Genomic DNA, 11,495 nt, shown 5'->3' with positions numbered 1-11,495 from the left:
CAACAGATTATCTGGATCTGAGAAAGTGGGTCAAAGGTAGCAAAGGTTGACCACATTACCGAAACAAGAGCTGTGCATGTTTGAGAGTGCACGAGAGCACAGAGTTGTCCAAATCTTTCAGCTGTGTTATGGTTGCTGAAGGTCCAACATTCATAAATAATAAAGAGCAGAAAAATGGGGGCAGGGGTGATCTATTACGGTGTTTTTCTGACATCAAGTCGCTCCGGAGTATAAGTCAGAGCAGCAAAAAAATGCATAATAAAGAAAAAAAAAAAAAACCTGTCACACTGGATTATAAGTTGCACTTCTGGGAGTGTGAATGAACATATTTTGAACAAATTCGCCAAGAGCTGCATTCACACCAAACATGATTCACTCATCAAACTCCGGTTTCCTGCATATTTAGCTCGTCAAATTTGACCCTCACTGCTTGACATGAAATGTGTTAATAAACTCAGGGTACTTACAAGTTTCTTCAAGTTAAATATTGAACCTTTTTAGGCCATACATGTTAAATTAAGGCCAATTTCTTTATCTGCTTCCCTTTTTTATTATTATTATTTCCTGTTTTATTAATTTATCCCCATTTCTTGACCAAAGCAGTATCATTTTATCTTGTTGTTTTTGGTCTGAGCCGTAATGCTTTAAAGCTCTTTCTTTTACTTCTTTTTTTTTTTTATAAAAAATTCAGCGTATTAGTACATACAGTTGCAAAAGAAAGTATGTGAACACCGTGGGAGTACCTCAATTTCTGAACGAAATGGACACGAGATGTGTTGTTCTTTTTTTTAATCTCAATCTAAATCTCAATGATGGAGAAAAATATTCCCTGTTCAAATCACGTCAATTAATGTTTCCTGTTTTTATTGATCACAATTGTGTCCAGTTTATGCATAAAACCAAGTAATTCCAAAGGGGTCACTTATTTTCTCCTTCAGCTGTCACTGGTTGCTCTTAAGTTTATTTTCTGTTCATCATTTGATCAAAATAATCTTGGTTGAAAATGTTTAATTTTTGACATGAAATCTGACATTTCAAGTAGCACAATTTTAAGGCTCAAATCAAAATGTAAGACTTTTTATGGTATTATTTCTGAATTAATAAATTCAATGCTTTTAAGACTTTTTAAGACCCCGCTGGAACCCTGAAAATATTCTTCTATTGCATACAGGAGAAGCAAGTATTGAGTTTTTTGCCTCACCGCTTTATGTAAACATCGTCTGTTTGCATTTTTAATGTATAGGAAATATGGATGATGATGATGAGAAATCAGGTTTATTTATTTTAAAGAGTTCCACAAAGTAGGAGTAAAGTTCAGAAGAAGAACAATCAGATTCTCATCCAGGTTTGTTTAGGACGACATTTCTTTTTCTGCGTGGTGTCAGTAGTAAATACTGATACATACATCTACAGTTCCCTCTAGTGGTTGTTGGTGGGAAAAAATAAATATATAAGCCTATATTTATTTACTAATAAAAGTCCCAACAAAACTATACAAAAACTGAACTTTTTATACTAAAAAAGTTTCATCAACGATACAAAACACATTACAAACTTTTTTAGTGTCCAGCAGCTGTAAGCTTGCAAGAAAAAACAGACTCCGCCCACAGCTGTGCTCTGTCAAATAAGCAGTAAGACAAATATGAAAAATGCCTCTTCATTATATATATTTATAACTTACATAAATAGCAGCTTCTAATTTTTTTGATTTCCTATCAAATGAATCTAATTTATGAGAGAGAAATCTCACCAAGTTTCAGTAAATGATACGTTTGCACAGAAATTGAAAGGTTTTTTACACTTTTGAACAAGATTTTTGTGTTAAAATCTGCATATTTTTCTGCAACTATTTTGAGAATCTTTTACATAGAAGGTTTAGGTTCGCCCACAGCACTGATCCAGTTGGACTTTGAGTAAAGTGTGGGCCAGAAGTATGATGTAGGAACAGAAGTGGACGACCACCAGCATGCTGACAAAGAACTGAAATGTTTCTATTGTGCAATGCTGGAGGTGAGACCTTCACAGAGTCCTGTATGACTCATATAAAATAGTTCACAAACTGACACAAAAGCAGAAAAGTCCTGCAAGGATTTCAAGTTACTGATGTGAAGTAGAAGCAGTTGGATCGCAGAGGTCTTTATTATTCCACCATGACTGACATAATGTCCCCTTCTTTCTAACCACAGGCTGAACACTTACAGTCTGAGGGTTCATTTTCCCCGTCATCAAAGCCAGCAGATCAGCGTCAGACATGACGATGGTGCAGTCCGCCTTCTTATCTGCAGACAGACACACAAAAGGTTCAAAGTCAGGACTCTCTCTGAACTTTTTGTCATCTCCTGCAGGGAGCAGACCTCCTCACCTGTGTCGGTGTGAACGCAGCCTTTGCCGTTCTTCACATCCACAAACCAGGTGGCCTCCTGTCCGTTCGGGCCGTCCCTCACTTTGAAAGCAAAAACTCCCCCGATTTTCTTCACAAACTGCTCCCCATCCTGCAAAGAGAGGAAAAGGTTTGCATGAGGAACGAGTGTGTTTAGCTATGAGTGAGGCAGTCGTGTTCTTCCCCATGTTTACCTCCTGCAGCTTCTTGCTGATCTCCTGGAAAACGGCGTGGGCCTTGAAGCCCTCCAGCCCATCTCCAGCACTGGTGTTCCACGCCTGAATCCTGAAACGATTACAAATTTAATGCTATGCCATTATGTCTCATTTGTTTTTAAACTATGAAATATAAATGAAAAATAATGTTGTGGTTCCCAGTTATTTTACATGTAGGGAAGCTTTTGGTTTACAAGAAAATAACTGAAAAAAGTGCAAAAATAAATTAACTTTAATTTAAACATCTTCTTTCATATGCAAATATGTTCTGTCTTGGGTGAATACAAATTGTATGTTTCCTATCAATATTTCAAATCAATTAAGACATTTTTTAATGTCAAATCATTTTTCTCCTTTTTCATGTAGTGGGGCCTTCACAAAATGTTAGCCCGGGCACAGAATAGTCTTGATCCAGCCTTGGTGACAAACATGAACCAATCTCTGATAAGGGTTAAGAAGATCAGGAGATCAGAGCTGTGATGTCAGCGCTACCCCTTTGTGATTGGCTGAAATAGGAGTTTGCTGCTTGTCAGAAAAAGGCAGCATGGTTCCATCAAAACTGACTGAGATGACTTTAATAAACAGATCCAATCATCAAGTGTCTTCATATTTGCATTTTTATTTAGAAATAAATTATCTGATCCATCGGGTTTGTTTAGTAGGAATCCTCAGGTCTTCTTAGAATCTTATCAGTTGGACCAAAGCAGAGATAACAGCACAGTGGTCAAGCCGCTGTGCGCGCGTGCACTCCTGCAAACACTGCTGTGAATCACGCGCATGCTCCTAATGCATGACCCTTTCAGATGCACGTGCGGCTAAACTATTCAGTACTGGTGTCACACGTGTCTGGCCGAAGACCTGGTCTACAGCTCCGTGAGGAGACCCGGTTCTTCAGCCACGAGCTCTGCGGAGCCTCCGTCCTGTCACGCGGCGAGTCTGTGCCATTGCAGTTCGATCGCCTAACGACGTGAGTGAGGGCGCCCACTCACACACAGCCTCCTTACCTCGGTCTCAGATCTTCTGGCATTTTGGATGAAGGAGATGAAAAGTCCTGAAACGTCCGGCTGGGTTAGGTAATCGCCCTTTTCCGGTTCACTTCCGCTTTCTCCAGCTTTCTCCGCCCCCAGACGCGATGTGTCGATGCCAGAGCTGCTCGTCAACAAAGTTATGGAAAATCATTATTTGCATATATGAAAAAATGCAGTCATATAGGGAGAAGTACCGTTGGAAAAGGGGAATCAATATCTTTATTTCGTTACATTTATTTTGTAATTTTGTTTTGAAGCTTCAAGTAAGACATTTCCTTTGCTTCAATTCAATATTTTCAAAATAAAGGCAGATCTTGACAGTCGCACAACTTATTAGCCTGGTACTTCGCATTAAGAGGGGATGGGCTTATAGTTCGGTCAGCAGTTTTTTTTTATTAACATTTTTTAGAATGAAACACTATAAACAGATTGTGGTATACATATATCTTCAAATAAAAACAAATCATAGTATACAACATTTAACAGTAAATTCTCTTACAAAGTAGTCAACTAAACATAAAACACTGCAATAAAATAATAATAATAATAATTTAAAAAAAATTAAACACTTTGAGTCGTCTGAATTTTATGGAAAATTTGTGATTGCGTGTAATTTGTATTTGAGAGCAGGGAGCCCTGCTTCTTACCTTCTGCCCTGGTTGTTTTGCAGCTAATTCAGTAATTGCTGCTCACCTGATCAGGTGTGTTCAGTCAGTCAGAAGCTAAGCTCAGACAATCCAGCTAATCAGGAATTGCTGAAGCTGTAAAACAAGCAGGGTATTAGCTATGAGAAACAAGGTTAATGACGGCTGATTTAGAGGCGATTTCACCACTGACTTTATGTTTTAAAATCACACGTCCTTTAACAATAACTCCACCTGCCTCAGATGAGAGGACCATTTCCAGCGTGGAATGCTGCGAATGACTCACTTAATTTCATACAAAGTAATTTATTTGCTTTGCTTATTGTATGTACTTTTTCTTCATTGTTGAAGGTAAATGGTATATCCTCATGAAGCATTATTGCCTTCCTTGAAGGCCCAAAGTGCTTTATGTTCACAGTCCCATTTACCTACATTGGACAGGCAAGGCAGAAATGCAATCTTCCAATCAGAGGTCAACCGCTCTCGCTCCATGGCCGCCAGATACTAGACCCATGGTTGCTCAACTTCTTCAATGACCTATGACCAATAGAATCAAAATCCTTCAACAGATTACAAATATTTTTCTGTCATTTCTGGTGAAGGATTATCCATTTACGTCACACATTGTGATATTGTTTTTGTTTTTTTTTCATTTTTATCGTGTAACTGAGAAACACATTGTCAATAATTTCAGCTAATTGACAGGCTGTGTCTTTAATATGTATAAATAATGGGTAGAAACTTTTCAGGTCTGTGGTTCTCTGAGGTCTATTGTTTATATTTGTACACATATTAACCTTAACTGCAGAACTTTAAACTGATTTCATTTTAACATTGGTGTCTTCTGGAGATTTCTCTTTTGTTTTGTTAGTCTCACTGAAACAGAGGAAAGTTATGTATGTGTTATTAGAATGCATCACTGTGTAATGGCCAAACTTTGAAATATCTTGCTTGTTAGTAAACAGTGCCATCTATTGGTGCTATGAGAATTTGCCTGGTATTTGTTTTTAGCACTGTCACACAAAAGTCTTCACATTGAAACCGTGTCACAGCCACTTTATACTCCTTCATTGTTCTTTTCATTTTTCTTCTTTTTTTTTTTTTTGATCAATCAATTCTTTTCATGGAAGATTGCAGGTTTGCTTCCCACTCATGTGTCAAAGTGTCTTTGGGTTAGACACTGACTCCCACATTGCTCCTGGTGGTTATAGTTTGGTCCCAGGGTTCAGAAGAGCATGTGTGAATGGGACTTTAAAGCACTTTGGGCCTTCTAAGGAGGTATAGTAACGTGCTATATAGATGTACGCCATTTACCATTTTCTCTTATCATCTTCCCCTCTTACTACAGGGCAGCATCTCAGCAGAGAAGTCCAGACCTCCATCTATTTAAGAAAACTCCAAGGTGCTCCTAGTCCAGCCAAAAGAGCATCCTGGCTCCTCCCCAGAGCCTCCTCCAAGTGTGACAGGTCTGGAATGGATCCTCACAGAGGAGTCATCTCAACTGGCCTACAGTGTGGAGGAGTAGCAGCTCTCCTCCAGGATACCTGAGCTCCTCGCCATAACTCTAAAACTCATTTCAACAGTTTGCTTTTTGGAGCTTCTCCTTTCTTACGGGATCCAAAGCTCCTGAACAAAGTGCTGTTGAAGTTACAAACTCAGTTAATGGAGAATTGAGAAGTGTGTCTTTTGGATCAGCTTCTTCTTTATTTTACCGGATCGTTCCAGGATTCTTGCAGGCGCTGCACCTCTCCACCTGTCAGTCTCAAGCTCCACCTTTCCTTCATTTGTGAACAGAACCTACATGAGATAAAAACAAATAAAAGTAGAAATAGAGGAAGTTCTTAGACAATGAGCTCTTAGACAATGAGCTAAAATGACTTTTGTTTAATTATATTTTAACAAAATACACACACAAAAAAATTGCCTTTCATTTGCTTGGACAGAAAAATTGATTATTTCCATCCATTCATCCATCTTCTTCAGCTCATGTGGACCGGGTCATGGGGCAGCATTCTAAGCAATTTTTCTAAATGTCCCTCTCCCCGGTCACTTCCTCCAGCTCCTGTGGGAGGACCCTGAGGCATTCCCAGGCCAGTCTCTCCAGCGTGTCCTGGCTCTTCCCTGGGGCCTCCGTCCAGGAACACCTCTCCAGGGAAGCGTGCAAGAGGCATCCGGATCAGATGCCTGAGCCACCTCATCTGGCTCCTCTGAATGTAGAGGAGAAGCGGCTCTACTTCATGCTCTTTCTGGGTGACCAAACTTCTCATCCTATCTCTAAGGGAGAGCCCAGCAACCCTCCGGAGGAAGCTCATTTCAGCTGCTCGTAGACGGGACATTGTTCTTCAGTCATGATCCAGAGCTCATGACAATAGGTGTGTACTAGAATGAAGATCCACTGGTAAATTGACAGCTTTGATTTCTGGTTCAGCTCTCTCCACAACAGACCGGTGCAGCGACCGCATAACGGCTAATGCTGGTCCAATCCGCCTGTCGATCTCACATTCCGATGAACAAAACCCTAAGAAATTTAAACTCCTCCACCTGAGGCAGGAGCACTCCACCCACCGAGAGAGGGCAAACTACTAATTTTTGTATTTATTTTAACTTACTGCAGAAAGATTTGCTTGATTTTACTTGAAAGGTTAGTTTCTTGGAATCAAGGCATAGAACTTAAACAATACAAAGAAGCTTCAGTGTAAGAGCTCCTGACAAGTGGAATCATTTGATTAAAGAAAGAAAGGTGGCAAAACCCAATGACACATTTAAAGATATAATCTACTTATTTTAGACAAAAAATATGTCAAGAAACATTTGATTTATTTATAAATGTATTTATTATATACAGTAGTTTTGTACCCGACTGGAATCATATGGCACTAAGTCTTTCAGAATAGTGCTGTGAAAGAAGCAAGATTTGCAAGATTTTCACCACTTTGACATTTCCCATCAAGCCTCTCTCAACTGTAGGTGGCGGACATGTGCTAGTAAACCGTAGAAAAAGAGAAAGAAGCCCCTCCCTGCTCATCTAATGTGAACATCAGGGGCTAAAAGTGCATTCAAGAACCCACACTTAGTCAGTTCTTGAACACGCCACACATGTCCAACGTCATGGTAGCTTTAGTGTTGACCCTTGAATGATTGAAAATCAAAAAATTTCAATGCCTTCATATTTTACACTCTAGACAGTTGAGGGCTGTACAGTGGCGTACGCAGTACTAGGCGTGCAGAGTAATCAAACATGCTTCATTGGTTAATTGATAAGTTGCCCTAGTTGTAAATTTGGTTATGTGGCCATGTGATAGACTAGCAGCTTGTCCAGGGTGAACCCCACTTCTGCCCTGGATCCAGCAACCCCATAACCCCAAAAATAATTCAGCCAGTTAGCAAGATGGATGGATGGACATCGTGTCAACTGTTTTGATCTGGTTCCCTCAGATGATCTAAGAGTGTTTCATCAGGACTCTGCTGCAGTGGAATGCTGACTGTCACAAAAATGCTTTGCATCATGTTCTGCTTCCCCGATGACAGATGACGCCCTCCTGTGTTCTTGCAGTCATTTTGGTCATGTTTCCTCCATGTGTGGATAATGAACCCACAGTGGTTCTCTGGAGTTAACGTTGAAGAAACGTAACTGTAACTTTGATCGTTCTTAAGTTTCTTCAGATGCAGTTAAAGAGTCAGAGCTTTTACAACTGATTGACAGTCATACTCATAGGATTCCTGCATCCAACAGGTTTGAACTGCATGGAAAGAAACTGCTGTACTCTCTCCGGTTGGAACATCGACTTCTTTAAGTTGTTTGCGTGACATTTCTTTGACACAAATCATTCAGTGTCAAAAAAAAAAAAAAAAAAAAAAAAACAGGAATAGGTCAAGTACTTTCTCACATCATGCATAAATAGCACTAAGGATGGGGGGCTCCTGTGCTCTGACACCGATCCTGACACTGATCAGTGTGGGGGCCGCTAGCTGTGAGCTCATTAAAGTAGATCGGTAAGGTGAGCCCGGCTGTGAGCTCCCTGCTGCTGACTAGCAGGATAGGTGCTGACCCAGAGGCGCTGCTGCCAAACCCCGCCCGCCCCCCACAGTTATTCAGGGCTCCGGCCCGCTTCAGGACATTTCTGCTGCACCTCCAGGACTCGAGCTGCTCCGGAATGGTAAGCCACAAGGACAAAAATGAGTTTCTTTCATGCTTTACAGGGATGCGCAAAAGAAAAAAAATCTGTTGAATTGAAATCAAATAATAAAATCACTAGATTGAATTTATTTTGAAGTAATTTCCTTCAAGGCAAGCTTTACTTTTATTTAACCAAAAGTTAAATGTATATGAAAATGTTTTTTAAAAACAGAACTATAAAAAGTTTTATACAACATCCCGTTCATTTGGTTTTGGCAGTGATATTCAAAATGTGTGTAGAAAAGCATACTTTTGCATCTTTCAGATGTCAAACAGGACGGCTGCTAGAAGAAGAAAGAGGAAAATCCACGGGGGGCTATGTGGGACCTCTTCCCCCCAAGAAGAACATCCTCACCAGAATGGGGGAACAGACTCTTCACCTGGGAGCAGCTCGCCTGCACAGAGTGACAGTGCAATCCTGTATCTGAATCCTCAGACACCAGACTGCACGCTGCTGGAGAGGTTTGCTGAGCTTTCATCAACTGAAACAAACGCTGTGGATGAGTCTGAAGAGCGGCGTGAGAAGGGGAAGCAACATACCCTCAAACAAAGACGCAACGCTTCTCTGAATCCTGATGACCCCAAGGACATGGAGAGAAGTTCCTTGGCTGAAGTCCAGGGGAATTCCATCAGTTCTTCCGTGAAGAACGTGCTTGAGAAGTCTGAAGATGACAAAATCAACCGACTCTTGGTTGCCATGAAAAAGCGCGGTGCAGTAGACACGCAAGATCGACCCTTCAAGTGCACCCACTGCCCCTGGGCCTTCAAGAAGCTGTGCAACCTCCAGAGTCACCTGCAGACCCACTCCGGCCTCAAGCCGCACGTGTGTGACATCTGCGGCAAAGCATACTCCCACCAGGGTACGCTGCAGCAGCACAAGCGGCTGCACACAGGGGAGCGGCCGTACCGCTGCCCCTTCTGCGCCAAATCCTACGTCTGGTCTTCTGACTACCGCAAACACATCCGCACTCACACGGGGGAGAAGCCCTACAACTGCGCCACCTGTGGCAAGGACTTCATTCGCTCCTCCGACCTGCGCAAACATGAGCGCAACATGCACACAAACGACAAGCCGTTCCCGTGCGCACGTTGCGGCAGGACCTTTAACAAGCCACTATCCCTGCAGCGCCATGAGCGCACGCACTTGGGGGAGCGACCTTTCGCATGTCCGGACTGCGGGAAGACCTTCACGCTCGCTAGCCGCATGGCGGAGCATCAGAAAGCGCACAAGGGCGTGCGCCCGTATGTGTGCACGGTGTGCTCCAAGACTTTTACCAAGTCCTCCAATCTGGCGGAGCACGAGGCCATCCACAGCGGCCTGCGACCCTTCACTTGCACGGACTGCGGTGCCGCCTTTGCCGCCGCATCCCGCCTGGTCCGGCACCGGTTCGTGCACGTGGACGAGAAGCCACACCGATGCTCCGCGTGCAGCCGGAACTTCAGCCAGCTTGACCGTCTGCAGCTGCACGAGGAGCAGAGCTGTGCGGGACGCATCTTTGTCTGCGGGAGCTGCGACAGAGCCTTTCGAGGAGCATCCAAGCTAGCAGAGCACGTGCTCACGCATGTGCGTGAACCCATAGAGACATGCTAAAAGCAGACTATGGCAAGCAAAAGGCATCATAAATCATCCTGGGACAACACAAGACTGTGTAAAGTATGCACTTCTTTTAAAACGTGCATAAAAAACTGTTTCTTTTACTACCAAAACGTCGTTCTGTACAGTGCTTTCCGTGATGATTTATGATACCTTTTGCTTGCCATAGAACTACACCTGACTGCACAGCTGCATTACAACCACTGCGCGGCGTTATGCCAGCTGTAACTCTCACCTTCCTGTTGAGTTCCTGTAAGCGAGCAAGAAGAGGTACAAGAAGTTTCCATCAGCGCAACACTGACACTGGAGCTGACAGCTGAAACCTTGAGGGGGGGGTTCTTTTAGAAAGAATGTAAATGACCCTAATGAGACGCAACACTGCGCTACAGTGCATGTGGAGGGCTGGCTAAGCTGCTCTGACACGAACCTCGCAGGACGCACTGTCCCACCAAGACTTGGCATCCAAATAAGACACCCCCCCCCCCCCCCCACAACAACAACATGACTGAACTTGAATGAATGAAAGTTTTGGAAGATGATGATGCAGTTTGATGAAATAACTTGAATCCTGCCACATGTGTTCAGTCATGAGAACAGACTGTGAAACAGACACTAACGTTTCTAAGAAACTTTCCTTTGTTACAACAGTTATCAGGAGTAGAGGATCTGCAGGTGAAATACTTTGGAGTGGGAACAATCCATGTCAATCCTCTAACAAAGAAAGTACTGTCCGAAACTCACAAATGGTCCATAGAAAAAGCATACATCAATCAACAAACCCAGGTTCTCCCCATTAAAGGGGAGCTTGACAGGTAAACGTGTAAGAAAAACGCAGAGCTGGCACACCTGAGTGACAGGAGCTCTCCAACAACTTAAATGTTGCTGTCAGAAGACTTTATCAGAGACAGCTGTCTACTTCTACAAATTGGAAAAGTGAAATAGCAAAACTCTAAAGTTACTCTGCAGTAATTAGAACAAATCAGATTCCACTTCAAAGACCCAGTCAGATGAAAAAACGTAAAATTGCAAAAAAACCAGAATGAATTCCAATGGGAAAGTTTGTAGGTGTCATGTATGGCAAGCCACTTCCTCTTCCCTGCTTGTAGACAACAACCCATGAACATTTTTGTTTTCCTCATCATCTGGCTCAAGGCTGTTTTTAAAAAAACACTGGGAAAGCTTTTAAATAGATCAAAATGTGATAGGAGTGGGACTTCAAACTGGGAATGAAGGATGGAGATACTTTTTTTTAATGGACAGTTACAAACAAAATAATGCTTTTTACTCTAAATCAGGAGCATTTTCATTTTTTAAACAAATGTTTTGTTTTTTTATTGGTTGAAACTGTAACGTTCCAAAACTGTGAGCTAATAACAACAAATAAAATCCAGAAATTAAAGATGTCCCTGTTATTTAAGCTCAAATCCACATAACAATTCACAGACCAGACTCATTCA

General features: G+C 42.0%; 2 protein-coding genes across 3 annotated transcripts in view; one reads left to right on the top strand and one right to left on the bottom strand.

The window, feature by feature from the left end:
• The window catches only part of scp2b (sterol carrier protein 2b), a 4,239-nt gene extending 495 nt beyond the window's left edge, over nt 1–3,744 (bottom strand). Inside the window, exons 1-4 of the mRNA XM_024278113.2 lie at nt 3,600–3,744; nt 2,575–2,665; nt 2,363–2,492; nt 2,200–2,279 (exon numbers count right to left, since the gene is read on the bottom strand). Coding sequence (XP_024133881.1) covers nt 2,200–2,279; nt 2,363–2,492; nt 2,575–2,665; nt 3,600–3,622 — 324 coding nt within the window. The 5' untranslated portion in view covers nt 3,623–3,744. The remainder of the gene's footprint in view (nt 1–2,199; nt 2,280–2,362; nt 2,493–2,574; nt 2,666–3,599) is intronic.
• znf648 (zinc finger protein 648) lies at nt 3,373–11,072 on the top strand. 2 transcript variants are annotated; one of them, XM_036211629.1, is made up of 3 exons: nt 3,373–3,562; nt 5,616–8,424; nt 8,710–11,072. In XM_036211629.1, the coding sequence occupies exons 2-3, from the start codon at nt 8,422–8,424 to the stop codon at nt 10,033–10,035; spliced, it is 1,329 nt and encodes a 442-aa protein (XP_036067522.1). In that variant the 5' UTR covers nt 3,373–3,562; nt 5,616–8,421; the 3' UTR covers nt 10,036–11,072. The 2 variants fall into 2 exon arrangements, 1 of the variants encoding a protein (XP_036067522.1); XR_002920001.2 differs by lacking the exon at nt 3,373–3,562 and having other exon boundaries at nt 4,256–8,424; nt 8,710–10,098; nt 10,208–11,072.
• The last annotated feature ends 423 nt before the right edge of the window (nt 11,073–11,495 follow it).

The sequence above is a fragment of the Oryzias melastigma genome, linkage group LG4 (assembly GCF_002922805.2).
Source record: "Oryzias melastigma strain HK-1 linkage group LG4, ASM292280v2, whole genome shotgun sequence".
Classification (NCBI taxonomy): Eukaryota; Metazoa; Chordata; class Actinopteri; order Beloniformes; family Adrianichthyidae; genus Oryzias; species Oryzias melastigma.
The sequence above is the reverse complement of the archived record's forward strand: the minus strand, read 5'-3'. Positions and strand labels throughout refer to the sequence as shown.